General features: G+C 41.4%; 1 protein-coding gene across 2 annotated transcripts in view; it reads left to right on the forward strand.

Moving 5' to 3' along the window:
* Positions 1-9,160: 9,160 nt before the first annotated feature.
* mfge8b (milk fat globule EGF and factor V/VIII domain containing b) overlaps positions 9,161-22,395 on the forward strand; it is a 45,449-nt gene continuing 32,214 nt past the window's right edge. For both annotated transcript variants that reach the window (XM_029668624.2, XM_029668625.2), the window contains exon 1: positions 9,161-9,342. In XM_029668624.2, the coding sequence (XP_029524484.1) occupies positions 9,261-9,342 (82 nt within the window). In that variant the 5' untranslated portion in view covers positions 9,161-9,260. The remainder of the gene's footprint in view (positions 9,343-22,395) is intronic.

A 22,395-nucleotide genomic window follows, 5' to 3' on the forward strand; every position in this document is an offset into this window, starting at 1 on the left:
GGACTTAAATATAGGTGAAATAAAAATACTATTTAAGCGATAACACCAGAGAAGCGGGTGTTTGGAGGATATATTGGCATGGGTGTTATTTTGTAGAACTGTGTCAATATGTCCTCCAAATACCGGCTTCGAGGGCATTATCACTTTTATACAAGGGGTTACCAACATATTCCAATAATGACGGACATATTTTCATAAACAAGGTTATTTTGATGAATGTATTCATACTATTTCATTCTTCCATGAGATACAGTGCATTCGGAAAGTATTCAGACCCCTTGACTTTTTCCACATTTTGTTACATTATTCTAAAATGGATAAAAACATTTTTCCTCGTCAATCTACATACAATAACCCATAATGACAAAGCAAAACATTTTTGCAAATGTATATAAAAAAACAGATATTTACATAAGTATTCAGACCCTTTACTAAGTACTTTCTTGAAGCACCTTTGGCAGCTATTACAGTCTTCTTGGGTATGACACTACACGCTTGGCACACCTGTATTTGGAGAGTTCCTCCCATTCTTCTCTGCAGATCCTCCCAAGCTCTGTCAGGTTGGATGGGGAGCATCGCTGTACAGCTATGTTCGGGTCTCTCCAGAGATGTTAGATCGGGTTCAAGTCCGGGCTCTAGTTGGGCCACTCAAGGACATACAGAGAAATGTCCCAAAGCCACTCCTGCATTGTCTTTGCTGTGTGCTTAGAGTCGTTATCCTATTGGAAGGTGAGCCTTCACCGCAGCTATGAAGCAGGTTTTCATCAATGATCTCTCTCTACTTTGCGCTGTTCACCATTCCCTCAATCCTGACTAGTTTCGCAGTCCCTGCCACTGAAAAACATCCCCACTGCATGATGCTGCCACCACCATGCTTCACCGTAGGGATGGTGCCATGTTTCCTCCAGACGTGACTCTTGGCATTCAGGCTAAAGAGTTCAATCTTGGTTTCGTCAGACCAGAGAACCTTGTTTCTCAGGGTCAGAATCCTTTATGTGCCTTTTGGCAAACTCCAAGCTGGCTGTCATGTGCCTTTTCCTGAGGAGTGGCTTCCGTCTGATCACTCGACCATAAAGGCCTGATTGGTGGAGTGCTGCAGAGATGTTTGTCCTAGACGGTTCTCCCATCGCAGCAGAGGAACTCTGGAGCTCTGTCAGAGTGACCATCGGGTTCTTGGTCACCTCCCTGACCAAGGCCCTTCTCCCTCGATTGCTCAGTTTGGCCGGGCAGCCAGCTCTAGGAAGAGTGTTGGTGGTTCCAAACTTCTTCCATTTAATAATAATGGAGGCCACTGTGTTCTTGGGAACCTTCAATGCTGCAGAAATGTTTTGGTGCCGTTCTCCAGATCTGTACCTTAACAAAATCCTGTCTCAAGGCTCTACAGACAATTCCTTCAACCTCATGGCTTGGTTTTTGCTCCGACATGCACTGTCAACTGTGGGACCTTATACAGACAGGTGTGTGCCTTTCCAAATCATGTCCAATCAATTGAATTTACCACAGGTGGACTCCAATCAAGTTGTAGAAACATCTTAAGGATGATCAATGGAAACAGGATGCACATGAGCTAAATTTTGAGTCTCATAGCAAAGGGTCTAAATAAATACTGTACCAGTCAAACATTTGGACACACCTACTCATTCAAGGGTTTTTCTTTATTTTTACTTGTGTCTTGTTAAAGTTCATTTGTGGCATTTTTTACAACACAACAAGGTAGGGGTGGTATACAGAAGATAACCCTATTTGGTAAAAGATCAAGTCCATATTATGGCAAGAACATGTCAAATAAGCAAAGATAAACGTACACCATTACTTTAAGACATGAAGGTCATTCATTATGGAACATTTCAAGAACTTTGAAAGTTTCTTAAAGTGCAGTTGCAAAAACCATCAAGCGCTATGATGAAACTGGCTCTCACGAGGACTGCCACGGGAAAGGAAGAACCTGAGTTACCTTTGCTGCAGAGGATAAGTTCATTAGATTTACCAGCCTCAGAAATTTCAGCCCAAATAAATGCTTCCCCGAATTCAAGTAACAGACACATCTCAACATTGACTGTTCAGAGGAGACGGCATAAATCATGCCACCATGGTTGAATTGTTGCAAAGAAACCACTACTAAAGAACCCCAATAATAAGAAGGGACTTGCTTTGGCCAGAAACACGAACAATGGATATTAGACCAGTGGAAATCTGTCCTTTGGTCTGATGAGTCCAAATTGGAGTTTTTTGGTTCTGACCATCATGTCTTTGTGAGATGCAGAGTAGGTTAATGGATGATCTCCACATGTGTGGTTCCCACGTGAAGCATGGAGGAGGAAGTGTGATGGTGCTTTGCTGCTGACTCTGTCTGTGATTTATTTAGAATTCAAGACACACTTAACCAGCATGGGTACCACTGCACTCTGCAGCGATGCGCCATCCCATCTGGTTTGCGCTTAGTGGGACTATCATTTGTTTTTCAACAGGACAATGACCCAACCCAAAACCAGGCTGTGTAAGGGCTATTTGACCAAAAAGGAGAGTGATGGAGTGTTGCATCCGATGACCTGGCCTCCACAATCACCCCACCTCAACCCAATTGAGAGGGTTTGGGATGAGTTGGACTACAGAGTGAAGGAAAAGCAGCCATCAAGTGCTAAGCATATGTGGGAACTCCTTCAAGACTGTTGGAAAAGTATTCCAGGTGAAGCCGGTTGAGAGAATATCAAGCACATCAAGAACATCAAGGCACATCAAGAACATCAAGGCAAAGGGTGGCTACTTTAAAGAATCTAATATATGTTTAACACTTTTTTGGTTACTGCATGTTTCCATATGTGTTATTTCATAGTTTTGATGTCTTCACTATTATTCTACAATGTAGAAAATAGTCAAAATAAAGAAAAACACTTGAATGAGTAGATGTGTCCAAACCTTTGACTGGTACTGTATGTAAATAAGGTATTTCAGTTCTTTTTTTTATACATTTGCAAAAACAATTAAAAACCTGTTGTAACTTTGTCATTATTGGGTACTGTGTGTAGATTGATGCGGAGGAAAAGTAAGGTAATCAATTTTAGAGTAATGCTGTAATGTAACACAATGTGGAAAAAGTCAAGGGGTTGGGATACTTTCTGAATGCACTGTATAGCCCCGACACAAATCTAAGGTTGTTACCCAAGCCGGCTGGTCGTTCGTTCTTTCGGTTCGGTTGCCAGAGACGTGACCCAGCCCCTTAGTCTTTTTGTTCTGTTCCCAGTCGTTCGTTCTAAATGTTCCATTTCCATACTGGCTGGCAACGTTCTTATCCCTTGCTTGCTACTGTTGCTAGCCAATTACGGCTAATTTACAGTCACGTCAAACAGTGCAGCCAGAATAACAGCAAAGTAGCTGCATTTGCATTTGTTTAAACTGGGTTCTAGTGACATTTATTTGCACTCATCCATAACGCTAATGAGGCGTGATTTCGCATGGCATTGAAAATGTGCTCTCTCGTCATCTAGTCAACAACACAGCTAACACAATCACTTCAAACGGAAGCTGGAAGGACTGCAAACTATCTGCATCTCGTTTCGTTTGACCTGTTTTCTATAGACATTTCTTTTTGTATATTTGCATAAAAATCATGCCAGTTGATTCATGATTTCGACTGGCTGAGAAAAGCTGTCTGCAGCTAGGTTTATACAAATCAACGCTGTTGAAAACCAAATGTTAGTCAAAAATAAATGGGCGATAATGTCTACATGCTTTATATAGTGTAGATCAAGTTTATAAATTGTCTGCTGGGCTGATGAGACAGTTGATTGCGCATTGAGACGCGACAGAGTAAATATGTATTTTAACGTCATAGATTTAGCCAGTGGTAACTTGTGGAATAAACACCGGCTGGAATGCGATTTTAACCAATCAGCATCCAGGGTTAGACCCACCCGTTGTATAAGTAGGCCAAATAATACAGTGAATCACTAGGCTGTTTGTTTCTCAGTTATTTGAATCTCAGGGTTTGATACATGGATTCTTTTCATTTCAGTATCAGGTTGTCATCAGTGAAGTCGATCGTTTCTAATCAATACAATTTGGCCACTGGGAGGCGACATTGGCATTTACTAAAGTAGACTATTCACTCAATGTGACAAATCAACCATTGCTTATGAGAATGAGGGCAATTTGCTGCACCAAATAAAAGTACATAAAGTTACAAATTGCCTTCATATTGAGAAAAGCTGTATCTTAATTTAAAAATATTTGTAGAATTAATACAAAATGTGTGAAATATTGCAAAACAAATGATTGTTTATTATCTGCACACATCAGGGGTCTGAAAAAACTAAAGGTTTCACTCAGATAGGAAATACAGGAAATACAATACAAAGCCTATTGATATGAGAAATAACTATACTGTTTTTGAGTACATTGAAATCAAATGAAAAATGTGTCCAAAATCGAAATTTCCAATATTGACTCAGGATTATTAACTCAAACATTACAATAAAGATTCAGTTATCATTAATTTAACCCACCAATAATAATCTGGACCAAGGAATCAGTGATTATCATAGATTTTTTTTAAATGAACCAATTGAACCCAGGGACAGACTGGAGACAGAAATCCTCCTGGGAATTTCTAGCACACCGCCCTAATTTTGCCTCAAGGCTCCCACAATTCTCTTCCCTTGAGGCCACCATTATTAGCTAAATAATGGCAATTCTGCACTAAAACTACCACCATCTTTAGACCAGCCCTCTGGGCTAAAGATGAACCAGTCAATCTGGCATTTGCCAGAACCGCTCTATGGCCAGTCCGTTTCTGATTAAGCCCCTTGGAGAGAGGCCTGATATTGGACAGGTAAGTCATGAGGAAAATCCCCTTTAGACAAGAGGTGAACATCATAGGAAACATATGTGATGACTCACACCATACCTGACTATTTGTTTGAAGTTGACTGATTGACTTATCCAAGCCGACTATACAACGGTTGTATGGTTCTGTCCGTACAATAATGACTTTTGACAAGGTTTCAAAGCCACATGGCTTAGTCACAGGGTAGGAAATACCTTGGTGTGGTTCTCATGCATTCAAACTGTGGACTCCTCTCACTGAATAATAGGCTGTTTAATTGTTACTGATACACAACGGATAGCCTATCTTTTACAGCTTAGATATAATATAATAGAACAGATCAGAATGGAATAGAGTAGAATAGATTGTGTCAGTAGTGAACTTCATTATAACACTATATCCAGAAAGCTATGACAGATATATAACCAGACACCTCTGTTCTCTTGGCCCTCCCAGGGTTCCTAGAGAAGGAACATAATCCTGCAGCAATAGGAAATGTGAATTATTATGTGAATTATAATTCATGGATATTTTTTGCTTTACAGGAAAATTCTTAGCAACAAAAGAGGGATCAAATTAAGATCCTACATCTGTAAAATGTCAAACGTAAATGTAAAAATGAATGCGTTTCTCATCTGAAAATTACATCTGAAAACCTCTGTTGTATCTCAGTATCAGTTAGAAACAGGAGTCATTACAGATTCTCCATGCAGTAAACATGCTGACCCTCTCCATGAACTGATGCTAATCTTATGCTATTTGGGAGCCTATGGGGCGTTCATATCATAGGAGAGATCAGGAATACATGTTTGAAGTTATTATAAGGGGTCTTCAAAGAGCTTTACTGGAGAGCACTGTACTGGAAAATGCACCAAATCCCTTCCACAATGGTAATGTTTTGAGAAATCTATTTTTAGATCAGAACTCTACCAGTTACTAGGTTACAGTAAATGGTGATGTCAGTCAATGTGGTGTCAGGGAATGTAATGTATGTGTCAGTCAATCAAAATGTACTTAGCAATTCTATTAATAGAATTATTGGTTATTACCATTGGTTATTTTTTAGAATGAGTATATCAGAGAGTCCTACAGCTGATATGGACTCTTCCCAGCTAGCACATTTAGTTCCTTGGAAGTTGTGAGAAAGTACATTTTTGGTTTCCCATTGGTTCTGGGAATAAAGCCATAAGTTTCCTGACCAGTAAAACAGAATGTTTTTTAAACGTTCTGAGAAGGGAACGTTTTGCCTGTTCTTGGAAAGTTCATTTTTAGGTTGCATGGAGGTTCTGAGAACATTTTTACTATGGTTCCCTGACAGTTTAATTGGAGGTTTTATTAATGTTCTGAGAATGGAAATGATAAGTGGTAATTGAAGGTAATTAAATAACGTTCTGAGAATAAGATTTTTAATAAAAAATGTAATAACACTGCTGTCTTAGTTTGGGTTAACTGTTTTGAACTCCAAGCACAGATAGGAAATTAATTTGCTTACCCATTAATCATTACCCATTTACTAGCCTAGTGGTTAGAGCGTTGGACTGGCAACCGAAAGGTTGCAAGATTGAATCCCCGAGCTGACAAAGTAAAAATCGGTTTTCTGCCCCTGAACAAGGCAGTTAACCCACTGTTCCTAGGCCGTCAATGAAACTAAGAATTGTTCTTAACTGACTTGCCTAGTTAAATAAAGGTTAAAAAAATAATTGTGTTCTGAGAAAATTATATGAAATAGAACCATGAGGAAACCTGCAGAAAATGGTATGCGGAAGTACTGAAATTCCCACAGAAGAACGTTGTTTCTTAACATTCTGGGAACAATTTGAGAACATTGCTTTAAATAAAACCATGAGGAAACCTGAAGGAAACGTTATACTGAAGTACTAAAATTCCAACCTGAGAAAAATATGGTTCTAGCACAATTCCCAGAATGTTGTGGGAAGGTTGAATGCAAAATAACCATAGGACAATCACACTATCCCAAGCTTTAAGAAATATATAAGTCTCAGAACGTTATGTGCTGGCTGGGTCACGTATCTCAAACATGTTTTCTAGTAAAGATTGGATCTCAAAATGTTACATTTACTGTTAATAATGTGCACACACAAAAGAATAATAAGAACAGAGAGAGAACATATTGAGTTCAGTTTACTTACACCCACTTACTCTATCAACACACAAATCACCTCTGACACCACGGATGGATCTCAGCCCGAATAACACCCACATTCAGTCTTATAGTGTGTGTGTGTGTATATGTGTGTGTGTAGAGTAGTTAGTTAGACCCACCACCACCAAATGACCATTTCTGCATACTCAGCAGTTGACTTCTCTAGCACTCCCTCACAAGAGATTTTAAAAATGATCCACAGATTCTGCAAAAGTAAACATCCGTTGCAGCTGTCAGACTAAATCTTGGAAAACAACATGGTCTTTCAACAATATAGTGGTGTAGGAATGATGCCATGGTCTGTGTCTATATAGAGGCAATGTTATAAGCCACTTCTTTTGTTGTTTCACCCCTTTTTTCTCCCAAATTTCATGGTATCCAATTGGTAGTAGTTACAGTCTTGTCTCGTCGCTGCAACTCCCGTACAGACAAAGGTTTAAAGCCATGCATCCTCCAAAACACAACCCAACCAAGCTGCACTGCTTCTTTACACAATGCCCATCCAACCCGGAAGCCAGCCACACCAATGTGTCAGAGGAAACACTGTACACCTGGCTACCGTGTCAGCGTGCACTGTGCCCATCCCGCCAGAGGAGTCGCTAGTGCCGGCCAAACCCTCCCCTAACCCCGACGACGCTGAGCCAATTGTGCGCCGCCCCATGGGCCTCCCGGTCGGGGCCGGCTGCGACAGAGCCTGGACTCAAACCTAGAATCTCTAGTGGCACAGCTAGCACTGCGATGCAGTGCCTTAGACCACTGCGCCACTCGGGAGGCCTATAAGCCACATTTTAATCAAAAGTTGGTTTGCAACCACAGTTGGCTTATCAGATACAAAACACATTCGAAGAGCATTACAAAAACATTGTTTATTTTTTATAATGACTATGTTTTCACCTTTCCATACTTAATTGATTGGCACTCAAGATTTATTCAGTTCTAACCAAATGGACAATCAGGTATCTATTTATATTCTATTATATTTCTTTCTATATTATTTATTTTCTGTTATGATTTGATCTGATCTCTTCTGTTCTGTTCCCAGTGGTGTAAAGTAACTAAGTAAACTATTTTGAAGTACTACTTTGTATTTTTTGGGGGTATCTGTACTTTACTATTGATTTTGTTGACAACTTTTACTTTTACTTCACTCCATTCCGAAAGAATAATGTACTTTTAACTCCATACCTTTTCCCGAGACACCCAAAAGTACGTTTCAAATGCTTAGCAGGACAGCAAAGGGGTCCAATTCACACACTTATCAAGAGAACATCCCTGGTTATCCCTGCTGCCTCTGATCTGGTGGGCTAAATGAACACAAATGCTTCATTATAAATGATGTCTGATTTTTGGAGTGTGCCCCTAGCTAGCCACAAATGAAATAAGCAAGACAATGGTGCCCTCAGGTTTGCTTAATATAATGAATTAGAATTTTTTATACTTTTACTTTTGATGCTTAAGTATATTTTACCAATTACATTTACTTTTGATACTTGAGTGTATTTAAAACTTAATACTTGTTTTTAAACTTTTACTCAAGTAGTATTTTACTGGGTGACTTTCACTTTTACGTGAGTCATTTCTATTAAGGAGCCTACTTTTACTCAAGTATGACATTTGGGTACTTTTTCCACCACTGTCTGTTCCGTTCCATGCTATTCCCATTCCATACTATTCCATGCCATTATAATGTGTGAAGGGAAATATCATTCCACCAAATCCCTGGCTGGTAAAAAAAAATGGCAGTTGATCATACCATACTTCCTAACTAAACAGTTTTTTAATATCATACCATACTTCCTAAGTGAACAGTTTTTTTTATTATCATACCTTACTTCCTAACTGAACAGTTTTTTAAAATCATACCTTACTTCCTAACTGAACAGTTTAAAAAAAATCATACCTTACTTCCTAACTGAACAGTTTTTTTTATTGTCATACCTTACTTCCTAACTGAACAGTTTTTTTTATTGTCATACCTTACTTCCTAACTGAATAGTTTTTATTAGGATACATAATAATGTGTCAATAACGCATCACTACTCTGACAGTTACGCCTTTTCACCGTGCTATATTTACTTTAAACCGTTTTTCAAATCACACCCACAGGGAGGGCTTACAATTATAAAACAGAACCTCATTGGATGGAAGCAGAGATACTCGCGCTCTCACTCTGACACCGCCTATCTTTCAATCTCACCAACCAACGCAGCAACACCACACGGAGCAGCTGTGTTTTTGTCCCAAGAGTTCAAAGAGAGAGTGAGAGAAGCCACAATGAAGACCCAAATTCGTTTCGCGTTCTCCATACCACTCTTTGTAGTTTGTTTTCTGGTTGGTGCCATTTCCACAGTGAATGGTAAGTTGTTTTTGTTTTGTTTACAGTTAACCTAGTTTATAATGCGCTGAGCACACCGTGTGTCGGTCCGAGGTGGATATTGAGCAGTGGTGTCATGCGAGTATATATATATATATATATATACACACATTGGAAAGCGGTGTCCTTTTCTCTACGCAATTTATATATATATTTTTTTTTACAGTGTTTGGGTATAAACTGGACATTCCAAGGCTGGCATAAATGGCACTACCAATTCAGTTTCCCAAAGTAACACCCCATTCCTGTTTTGGGCATTTGGAGAGGTCCTTGAGTGAGGCATGGGAATACATTGCTGCATGGAATTTATATGTATATGTGTATATGTATATATATGTATATATGTATATGTATATGTATATGTGTATATATGTATATGTATATGTGTATATATGTATATATATGTATATGTGTATATATGTATATGTATATGTATATGTATATGTATATGTGTATATATATATATATATATATATATGTGTATATATGTATATGTATATGTATATATATATATATGTATGTATGTATGTATGTGTGTGTGTTTGTTTGTGTGTATTTACATTTTTGTTGTTTAGTATTTAACTTAACAATATACAATGGGCAGTTTTGAACACAGTTGTTGTTATCTAGTGCTTGGTTAAGTGTGATTGACGTGGCTAATCTACTTTTATTCACTCCCCCTGTAGCAACAGTGCTTAAAAAAGCATTTCCATATCAACCAACTAGGCTAATTGTCATTCTATAGGTATAAAGATAACATAAGCATTTCTTCGGATTAGGCATAAATAGGTATAAAAACCTCTGCATGAAATAACGAACACCTACCTAAGGGCATTGTGTTCAAAGTGCTCCTCACAGTAGTGCCCATTATGTTTGCCCATGTCCCATCTTTATGCCGTTGGCACTCTGCTTTCTTTGCATCCAGGACATGTGTGGATGAATAGAAAGGATTTTGCATCCAGGACATGTGTGGATGAATAGAAAGGACTTTGCATCCAGGACATGCGTGGATGAATAGAAAGGACTTTGCATCCAGGACATGCGTGGATGAATAGAAAGGACGTATGGGGGAAACCATTTACATGGTGGCATTTGTTTCTTCCTCAAACTACACACTGTCCCCAATCCAGATATGTATAAATCACTGAGCTATCTTTACCAGAACCCAAGTTATGAGCTTTTAAAGTGTGCTTCAGTCAAAAAGTAAGAAGTGAGAACCACATTCAAAGATTCTATTCCGTTTCATTCTAACTGCATTGAGAGGCATGAGAGAAACACCAACACTCACTGCAATTGCTGGTGTTGTTTGTATTAAATAAACATTACTAGAACTAATTATTACACTGAACAATAATATACAAATATATTTAAATTGAATAATTTTACATTTCAGTGTGATTATGAACAGTAAACAACAAATCCTTAAAAATAAACACTAATAGACAACCCTGGATGGCAGGAAAGATCGCAGAAATAAGGACCAAAATAATGACAATAATTGAACTTCAGCTTGCAGGAAAAGGTACTGGAACGCGTTGCCGACATCTCCATGGCCAGGTGGAACAATCTCATCTGCTGAGAGATAAGATGAAATTTGTCATACAGGAATAGTAAAAACAATACAAATACTCACAGCAATACAAGACAATCATACAAAACATAAATATAAATATGTAGTGAGGCAAGTAAAATAGTAGAGTTCTAGTGTGCAAAAGACCCCAATGGCAGTGGGCAGAAAGGATTTAATTCATGTTGATATGAATGAATTTGACCGTGTTTATCTCTCTGACAAACACAAAGTGATCTCTAACGCAAACACCTTAGATCATCATTCATAAAAGTTTACTGACAACTCCATCATTTTAGCTAATTGATTGTGATCATTAGATGTCCTGTCTTTCTCTCTGTGTTTGTGTGTCTGAGGGAGAGACTGTCAATGACACACACACTTTGGCTGAGTGCTCCATGGTGAAAACCACCTTGGTTCCAAAACTGGCCACCAGATCCATGAGCCTACCCACTCTTCACCAACTTACCCCGAAGGGAAGAAAACAACATGTTTCACGTGCTTTATCAGTCTTATTTATTTTGGTACACAAGAAAGTAAATTGTCATGAAGACCCAAATGTTTCACACACACACACACACACACACACACTAGATCACCTTTACTCCACACACAGAATTGCATACAAAGCTCTCCCTTGCCCTCCATTTGGGAAATCTAAATCTGACCATAACTCTATCCTGATTCCTGCCTACAAGCAAAAACTCAAAACAGGAAGTACCAGTGACGCACGCGCTCAATACAGAAGTGGTCTGATGAAGCAGATGTTAAGCTACAAGACTATTTTCGCTAGCACAGACTGGAATATGTTCCGGGATTCATCCGATGGCATTAAGAAGTTTACCACATCAGTGACCATACGTACATATCCCAACCAGAAGCCGTGAATTACAGGCAACATCCGTACTGAGCTAAAATCTAGAGCTGCTGCTTTCAAGGAGTGGGATACTAATCCGTCCGTTTACAAGAAATCCCACTACGACCTCCGACGAGCCATTAAACAGGCAAAGCATCAATACAGAACTAAGATCAAATCCTAATATGCCAGCGCTGACGCTCATCAGATGTGGCAGGGCTTGCAAACCGGCACAGATTACAAAGGGAAAGCCAGCCACGAGCTGCCCAGTGATGCGATCCTACCAGACTAGCTAAATGCCTTCTGTGCTTGCTTCGACACAAGCAACACTGAACCATGCATGAGGGCACCAGCTGTTCCGGATGACTGTGTGACCACACTCGCCTTAGCCAACCTTTTTAAACAGGTTAACAGTCACAAGGCCGTAGGGACAGACGGATTACCAGGACACGTAAGCAGAGCATGCGCTGAACAGCTGGCAAGTGTCTGACATTTTCAACCTCTCCCTATTACCGTTATAGTACACAAGGGGCTGCTAAAAAAAAACATTGGTGTCTATCACCAGAATGCTAACAAAATTAGCACAAGTACTAGCAAATTTCCATAGAGGCTGCGACCTAAATAGGCCAATGACCGCAAACAACAAACTAATTGCAGAGATAGGCAATCCAGCTTATAAAGTTATATGAGTGTAGGTAGTAGCTACTTGGTGAGTTTGGAAATTAACAAGTGAATGTGAACTGAAGATACTGTGCAAATGAGCACATTGTTTATGAATGTTTGTCTGAAGGAAGAACAGCACTGGCTCTGGAGCAACATGTGTACACGCTGTGTCTGTGTTAGGGCAATGGGCCTTCCTGCTCTGCTCGAAGGGCAGGCAGGTAGCCTAGCGGTTAAGCTAATGATGTTGTGTACTTAACTAGCTTGCTTACCTTGCTTGCTCCTAGTAGAAGACGATCTCTTCATGATGAGGTGACTGGATTGGATTCCTCATTTTGTTGACAATCGTTGGCACCACTTGTAAAATAATAATTGATTTGCTGGTAATTCAGAGCGTACTGGCACCATTACTCATAATAATGACAACTACTTAGTAATGACAACTAATAGCCACATCGCCATTTATCTGAGTCGGCTGTTAATGATTATTGTTGACTGAGACAGCAGGAAGACTGCGTGCGCTAGGCTACTATAGGATGACAGGAGCTCAATTCTCACCCCTTCTCGCCTGTGCACTCGTTCACACCCCCTCAAAGATTTAAAAGCAATGGATTGGTGTATTGGTAGACATTTCATCGACACCTATCTGATGATTTTACATCTTTGAGGGGAGTGAAGACAAGTGGCAGGGCATAGCAAGAAATAGAATGCGGCTCAAAGGATGGAAGATGACTAAAGCTGCCTCTCACTTCCAACAAGTTTACGATAGGATATCGATTGATTACTACCTAAAATCGAAATAAATCTGAACTGCGTAAATGAATGGAATACTGTTATTTTGGCCAGCTAATAACCACCAATCAAGGCAAGCAAATTGCAGCGGTGATAGAAGTGTCAATATCATTAGGGATGGACAAAACTTAGCTCCATTCCTTTTGACAAAATGTCAACGACAACAACAAAAAGCATATTGGATATGGGCAATTCCATGGTAACAGAATGATTCTGAGACTCCGATACCAGAATTTGGACTTCGATTCCAGGTTTATTGTCATGATACTCGATACCATCACAATACCAAAACGATACCATAGCAAAATTAAAGCCAAGTCACAAAATGGAACTTTTGTACATTCTTTCAGAGAAAGCCATGTATATCACAACTCAGGATATGACCCAGATGCAGACATGGGAGTCGGATAGTACAGTTCTCCGATTATTTATTAGAAACACGGGGCAAGCAACGGGCAGGTCAAGGGCAGGCATAGGTTTGTGATCAGGTCAGAGGCAGGCAGGTACAGGACAGCAGGCAGGCTCAGGGTCAGGGCAGGCAGAATGGTCAGAACCGGGAATAATTAGGAAACAGAACTAGAGAAACAGGAAGGCGGGAAAGAACGCTGGTAAGACCTGACAAGACGAACTGGCAACAGACAAACCGAGAACACCGGTATAAATACACAGTGGATAATGGGGAGATGGGTGAGACCTGGAGGTGGGTGGAGACGAGCACAAAGACAGGTGAAACAGGTCAGGGTGTGTCGGTGTATGCATGAATTTATCGATGATGAATTGATGTTAGCTTCAGCTGTAAGCTAGCGAGGAAAGGTAGCCTACAAGGCTGGAAGCTATCGGTATCTTCAGTCTTGCACTGTAGAGTGTTCTAGCCCGTAATACAAGTTGTTTTGCAAACCAGTATTTAATAGTTGCAACATTTCTACATGCCGTGTTGTATTATTCAAGTGTGCTCAGTGCAACATGAGTGGGGAGCTAACATGATGCAGCCCAGAATCCCAGTGAGTGCATTTTAAAAGAGAAAGTCCTTGCCCTAAAATGTAGTCTAAACTCATTTATTTTCTTCCTAGGGGCATAAGGCTAGCAGCGGTAAATACACATATCTCAAAGCCAAAGCACTGATATTGGGCCCATTTCAAGACTATGGTGTTAATGAGTTTTTTAAAATTGATATTATATATTGACTGTTAATTAGACTTTTCACATTGCACAAGTTTATGAACATGTCATTTAGTAAACCTGTAAACAATACATTCATTACATTAAGTGCATCTGGGTGAAAAATACATGTATTATATTCTAAATCTCGTTTTACTCTAAAATGAGTTCCAATACATGTCATTAACATGGCTACCATTAGGGGGCGGCAGGTAGCCTAGTGGTTAGCGCGTTGGGCCAGTAACCAAAAGGTTGCTGGGTCGAATCCCTGATCTGACAAGGTAAAAATCTGTCGTTGTGCCCCTGAACAAGGCAGTTAACCCACTTCCCCTGTAGGCCGTCACTGTAAATAGGGATTTTTTCAAAATAAATGTAAAAAAAAAATAAAAAAAATACTTGTTCTGTATTTTTAACAGATCAGGGCTGAAAAAACAGACTGCTGCTACCTGATTGGTTGAATGCGGTGCACAACCCTCATTAGCATAGTGGTGGATCTTTTTTTATTTATTATTAAGACAGTATGCTTATTTTCCCCCTTTTTTTTCACCAACGAACCATTCAATCCAGTTAAGGAGGAAACCGCCAAATCTGCAGCCTGAATGGAGGATGTTTTATGTTAAATAAAGGTTAAATAAATACATTTAAAATAAATATATGAACTGGTCCACGGGAGACACGAGTGTATTGTCGCCTGGACACATTAAAGTTGGACTTAAGATCACTGCTGCACCAGTGAGAGAGACAAGGAGGCAAGGATGAGCTACTGTTTTGGTCTGCATGCAGCCCTAGCAGTGTCATACAAAATGTTTACAAAGCTAGGGAAGAGCTGAAGGTTCTGGGAACTAAGGCAGGTTTTCTGGGGTTTTGTTAGGGGTAGGTTTGATTGGGAAGGCTCAGAGTAAGATTCAATGCTGTAGGGTTAGGGTTAGGGTTAGGGTTAGGAACTGTACATGGCTGGCCTGGTTATACTGTACATCCACAATAGTTGCTAGAAAGGATAATGTGAAAATAAAATACCAGAGCCAGCACAGTATGGTTTTGGTCGGTTGTATGGTTTCATTGGAACGTTGCAAGAATAGTCCAGTTTCTGGGGGTTAGAAGAATATTGCATCAACATCATGCCAAACATATACAGAAACTGCCATGTTCTCAGAATATAAGATATTCTAGACACGTTTCATGGGAACTGTTTAAAGCAGGACGTTCTGGCATAGTCTTGTGGAGGTCTTTGTCTAGTTCCCAGCTTGTTCTGGTGATGTCCCTAAATACATTTTTCAAGTTCTGTTTGACATTAAGGGAATGTTCTCCTAACACTAACGCTTCAACATGCTAAATAGGTTCTCAGGAGGTTTTTGCTAACATGCATAGAATTTCCCCCTAACTAACGGAAAACTGGACACTCAAACATGAGGGTATCATTACAAAAACATTCTCTCTCCCTAGAATTGTTAGCTGGGTCAAGCTTTGTGCTGGGTCAAGTCACTGGTCAGTGTTGTGGTAAGGGAAGTGCAAAGCCATGATTTGTGTCATGCTGAGGCTTACTTTTTCTCACAACAAGACCACATGGGGCAGCTGAGAGAACCAGGGCTAAATATAGTTGGATTCAGGGCCAAATGCTTGACGTGTGTGTGCACGTGTGTGTCCTATGAACCATTCAAAAAGCTGCAGCCTGCCATAGCCTTCGCCATCTGCAGTGCCAGTAGGGTCCTGCCTTTGGGGACCCGTCTCATTTTTGTTCTGATGAATTTGTTTAATGTCAACTCTTTCCGAGGGCCTCGTATTCATTTTTAATAGCGACCGGCTAATCAATCTTTCTTTGCAAAAATGGAACATTCCAATTTGGGCCTCGGTGTCGTTCGTCCCACTTTCCAATCTGTTGTGTTAAATATTTTAAATGCCATCCTATGATCTGATACATGCAGCCAAACTCAATTCAAACTTCGCAGCATCCTTTTGTGGCCAGCAAAGCGACTCACTTGATTAGAACAGTTTCGGAACAGTGATTTATACACAATCTGAAGTGTAACAAGTAGAAATGGTAGGCATTCAGACTTGTCGACAAGGCTATGCCAATAACATGAAGTTCATAGAAGCTACAGTACTCTAGGCTATGAGAGTTAGCCTATGTCTGAGAATGGCTTTTTATGTGTATTTATATAAGTTGTTTATTTTTGTGATTGCGGATAGATCTTCAGTTTCTTGGCATTTTCTCGCATGGAATAGCCTACATTTCTCAGAGCAAGAATAAACTGACGAGTTTCAGAAGAAAGGTCTTTGTTTCTGGCCATTTTGAGTCTGTAAATCGAACCCACAAATGCTGATGCTCCAGATACTCAACAAGTCTAAAGAAAGCCAGTTTGATTGCTTCTTTAAATCAGCACAACAGTTTTGAGCTGTGCTAACATAATTGTAAAAGTGTTTTCTAATGATCAATTAGCCTTTTAAAATGATAAACTTGGATTAGCTAACAATGGGTTGATAATGGGTTGCTGATAATGGGCCTATGTAGATATTTCATACAAAATCATCTGTTTTCAGCTACAATAGTCATTTACAACACTAACAATGTCTTTTAATGGCCATTTTTTTTTTTTGCTTTTCTAAGTGACCCAAAACTTTTGAACGGTAGTGTGTGTACACAAGATATACAACACGACTAGTGTGCTCTTAAATCAGTGCACTTTTGGTTTTGTAATCTCATTTTCAAACAAAACAGCCTTTTTCCATATGGTCAATATACCACGGCTAAAGACTGTTCTTATTCGCGACGGAGTGCCTGGACACAGCCCTTAGCCGTGGTATATTGGCCATATACCACAAACCCCTGAGGTGCCTTATTGCTATTATAAACTGGTTACCAATATAATTAGATAATTAAAAATAAATATTTTGTCATACCTGTGGTATACGGTCTGATATACCACGGCTGTCAGCCAAACAGCATTCAGGGCTCGAACCAGCCAGTTTATCATTTTGTTTCTACCCCTGATTTAGCTTCATGTCATGCTTGATGATAACTTGAGTGTTCTCGACTACCTTTTTATAGGAGACATGATTTTGCCCTTGGTTGCATAGCATGATGTGCTTACTAATCTACTAACTGCACATTTTGTCATTGAACGTACACGCGCAGCAAGAATAAACTTTGTCTGCAGTGGATGTTCTTGCGCATCAATTCGATTAGAAGACTGCCCACTTACGTCTAGGCGCATTCTTTTTGTAGCGAATTAAGCCTGGTAATTCTATTGCAACAGCATGACAACAACCTTCTCCTGCCCTCCCCTCCTGGCCTTCTAATTGTCCTCAAATGGACCACTCCTGGGAGTTTGTAGGGAACCTGGCTCGAGTAAACAGTCCCAGGTCTTTTTGAAATGACGCCAAATGTCTCCAGTCAGTCTGTTGTTTTTGTTTTCCACCTGCCTTTCTAATGCGATCACCCCTGTTGGTGTCTGTTGGCCCAAGCAGCCTGACATGCAAACCTCACGGGCCACGTTGTGTGCACGAGCATTGAAAAGTAAATGTACATATACATGATATTCAATCATTTCACCTACACCGCTTGCGCAGGTGAATGAGAGTCTGAGTAGCCAAGTGCTAAAATATAACTTAGTTCTATTTGAAATGTGCCACGCGCAAGTCCCCTCCTTATTGGATGCCAGGAAACTACAAACCCACGTGGATGTTTTAAAGACAAAACAAGAAGAGATTCATTTAAAGATTAAAAGGTAAACCTAGTTAGTTATCTGTGGATTAAGCGTCAGAGTATATACACACACAATTTCATGCAGGTCAAAATTCTTCAAAGAACCAGCTAAAAAGAGGGTTTTATGCATGACCGGTGAAATATGATATTTTAACCTGCATGTCATGATTTCGTCTTGCGTGGATGGTGAAACTCAAAATGCTTGCGATGGCAGATGCACACGCGTGACTGGTGTAGTTAGCATGTGAGCTTGATCCTCTCAGTAGCAGATTAATCTGGAGTGACTCTTGAACACAGACCACAGACGGTCTATACAGCATTATATACAGGGCATTTGGAAAGTATCTAGACCTGTTGAAATTCTCCACATTGTAATGTTAAAGCCGTATTCTAAAATAGATTACGTTTAAAATGTTTCTCATCAATCTACACACAATACCCCATAATGACAAAGCAAAAACAGTTAAAAAATAATAATTTGCAAATGTATTCAAAATAAAAAAAACACCTTAATTACACAAAGTATTCAGACACTTTGCTATGAGACTTGAAATTTAGCTCAGGTGCATCCTGTTTCCATTAATCATCCTTAAGATGGTTCTACAACTTGATTGGAGTCCACCTGTGGTAAATTCAATTGATTGGACATGATTTGGAAAGACACCTGTCTATATAAGGTCCCACAGTTGACAGTGCATATCAGAGCACAAACCAAGCCATGAGGTTGAAGTAATTGTCCATTGAGCTCCGAGCCAGGATTGTGTCAAGGCACAGCTCTGGGGAATGGTACCAAAAAATGTATGCAGCATTGAAGGTCCCCAAGAACACAGTGGCATCCATCATTTTTAAATGGAAGAAGTTTGGTACCACCGACTCTTTTCTAGAGCTGGCCGCCCAGCCAAACTGAGCAATCGGGGGAGAAGGACCTTGATCAGGGAGGTGATCAAGAACCTGATGGTCATTCTGACAGAGCTCCAGAGTTCCTCTGTAAAGATAGGAGAACCTTCCAGAAGGACAACCATCTCTGTAGCACTCCATCAATCAGGCCTTTATGGTAGAGTGGCCAGACGGAAGCCACTCCTCAGTAAAAGCCACATGACAGCCAGCTTGGAGTTAGCCAAAAGTCACCTAAAGGACACTGACACTGACCATGAGAAACAAGATTCTCTGGTCTGATGAAACTTGCCTGAATGCCAAGTGTCACATCTGGAGGAAAACTGGCACCACCCCTATGGTGAAGTATGGAAGGGGGCAGCATCATGCTGTGGGGACACTTTTCAGCGGCAGGGACTGGGAGACTAGTCAGAATCGAGGGAAAGATGAACGGCGCTAAGTACAGAGCGATTCTTGATGAAAACTTGCTTCAGAGCACTCAGGACCTCAGAATAGTACAAAAGTTTACCTTCCAACAGGACAATTACCCTAAGCACACAGCCAAGACAAAGCAGGAGTGGCTTCAGGACAAGTCTGAATGTCTTTGAGTGGCCCAGCTAGACCCCTGACTTGAACCCGATCAAACTTCTCTGGAGAGATCTGAAAATAGCTGTGCAGCGACGTTTCCCATCCAACCTGACAGAGCTTGAGAGGATCTGCGGAGAAGAATGGGATAAACTCCCCAAGTAGAGGTGGACAAGCTTGTAGCGGAGAAGCTGGGAGTCGGGAGCAAGTGCAAATGGTGAGTTTAATAATAAAGGGAACAATACAAGTAGTGTACGGACAGTATTGACTAAGGGAGTGCCAGATAAAAGAGGTAATGAGTGAGGTAATGAAGTCCAGGTGTGCTTCATGATGAAGCGCAAGTGTGTGTGATGATGGTTGCCAGGACCGGTGGTTAGTAAACCGGCGACTCCGAACGCCGGAGGAGTGGGAGTAGATGTGAGAGTACCCCCGACGCCACAGGACGCCGCAGGCCATAGGGACAGCCCCAAGGACGAGGAGCGGGCCGGTCCAGGCATTGAAGATGGAAATCACGGATAATGTTGGAATCCAGAATGTCCTCCACCGGAACCCAACATGGCTCCTCTGGACCGTTTCCCTCCCAGTCCACCAGGTACTGGAGCCAACCCCCACGATGTCCGGGAGTCCAGTAGGGCTATCACGGCATAGGCGGAACCTCCCTCGACGTCCAAGGGGGGGTGGAGGGGTGTTGTGGGGGACAGCATCAGCCAGGGGACCAGAAACCACCGGCCTGAGAAGGGAGACATGAAAAGGTGCGAAAAGGTAGTCACTAGGAACCCGTAACCTATACGTCACCTTGTTGACCCTCCGGAGAACCTTGAATGGCCACACAAACAAGGGGCTCAGCTTCTTGCAGGGCAGGCCAAGTGGGAGATTCCTGGCAGAGAGCCAGACACGATTCCCAGGATGGAATACGGGAGTCTCACTGTGGTGGCGGTCTGCCTGCTCCTTCTGACGGACGGTGCACCGGAACCATTCGTCCACCGCAGGGGCTTCGGTCTGGCTCGGAATCCACTGAGCCAGGGCCGGCTGATAACCCAGGGCACGCTGGAAGGGAGTTAGCCCGGTGGAGGAGTGACATAATGAATTCTGGGCATATTCCGCCCAGGGAAGGAATCGGGTCCTCTCCCCATGCCGGTTCTGGCAGTGACTCCTCAGGAACCCACCCTAGCACCTGGTTCATCCTCTCCACCTGCCGATTGGACTGAGACCGGTATCCCGGAAGTGAGACTGACCGTGACCCCCAGTTTCTCCATGCAAGCCCTCCATACCTGTGACGTGAATTGAGGCCCACGGACGGAGACAATGTCCTCCGGAAGGCCATAGTGCCAGACGACCTGCTGGAACAGTGCCTCAGCGACCTGGAGAGCTGTAGGGAGACCAGAGAGCGGAATAAACCGGCATGATTTTGAAAATCTGTCCACAACCACCAGAATTATGGTGAAACCGTCAGAGAAGGGGAGATCGGTAACAAAGTCTATGGGCAGACAAGACCAGGGATGCTGATGCACGGGAAGGATCTTCCCTGCTGGACCGTGCCGGTGGGAGTTAGTTTGGGCACACACAGAACAGAAGTTGACGTAACAAATAACGTCCTGTGCTTAGGTGGGCCACCAAAGCTTCTCGGAGAGATTGAATAGTACGGGTGATCCCAGGATGTTCAGCGACGACAGCCATGTATGCCCAGGTCAAAAGCCTTGTGAAACAAACAAGAAATATGACAAAACTGAAAACTTGAGCGTGCATAGCTATTCATCCCCCTAAAGTCAATGCTTTGTAGAGCCACCCTTAGCAGAAATTACAGCTGCAAGTCTCTTGGGGTATGTCTCTATAAGCTTGGCACATATAGCCACTGGGATTTTTGCCCATTCTTTAAGGGAAAACTGCTCCAGCTCCTTCACGTTTGATGTGTTCTGCTGGTGTACAGCAATATTTAAGTCATACCACAGATGGCTTTTTTTCTGGCCACATTTCAATAAAGCCCAGCTCTGTGGAGTGCACGGCTTAACGTGGTCCTATGGACAGATACTCCAATCTCCGCTGTGGAGCTTTAGCTCCTTCAGGGTTATCTTTGGTCTCTTTGTTGCCTCTGATTAATGCCCTCCTTGCCTGGTCTGTGAGTTTTGGTGGGTGGCCCTTTCTTGGCAGGTTTGTTGTGGTGCCATATTCTTTACATTTTTTAATAATGGATTTAATGGTGCTCCGTGGGCTGTTCAAAGTTTCTGATATTTTTTGTAACCCAACCCTGATCTGTACTTCTCCACAACTTTGTCCCTGACTTGTTTGGAGAGCTCCTTGGTCTTCATGGTGCCACTTGCTTGGTGGTGCCCTTTGCTTAGTGGTGTTGTAGACTCTGGGGCCTTTGTGAACAGGTGTGTGTGTGTGTGTGTGTATATATACACTGCTCAAAAAGATAAAGGGAACACTAAAATAACACATCCTAGATCTGAATGAATGAAATATTCTTATTAAAATACTTTTTTCTTTACATAGTTGAATGTGCTGACAACAAAATCACACAAAATGTATCAATGGAAATCAAATGTATCATCCCATGGAGGTCTGGATTTGGAGTGACACTCAAAATTAAAGTGGAAAACCACACTACAGGCTGATCCAACTTTGATGTAATGTCCTTAAAACAAGTCAAAATGAGGCTCAGTAGTGTGTGTGGCCTCCACGTGTCTGTATGATCTCCCTACAACGCCTGGGCAGGAGGTGGCGGATGGTCTCCTGAGGGATCTCCTACCTGACCTGGACTAAAGCATCCGCCAACTCCTGGACAGTCTGTGGTGCAACGTGACGTTGGTGGATGGAGCGAAACATGATGTCCCATGTGGG

The sequence above is a fragment of the Oncorhynchus nerka genome, linkage group LG9a (genome assembly GCF_034236695.1).
Source record: "Oncorhynchus nerka isolate Pitt River linkage group LG9a, Oner_Uvic_2.0, whole genome shotgun sequence".
In the NCBI taxonomy this organism is placed as follows: domain Eukaryota; kingdom Metazoa; phylum Chordata; class Actinopteri; order Salmoniformes; family Salmonidae; genus Oncorhynchus; species Oncorhynchus nerka.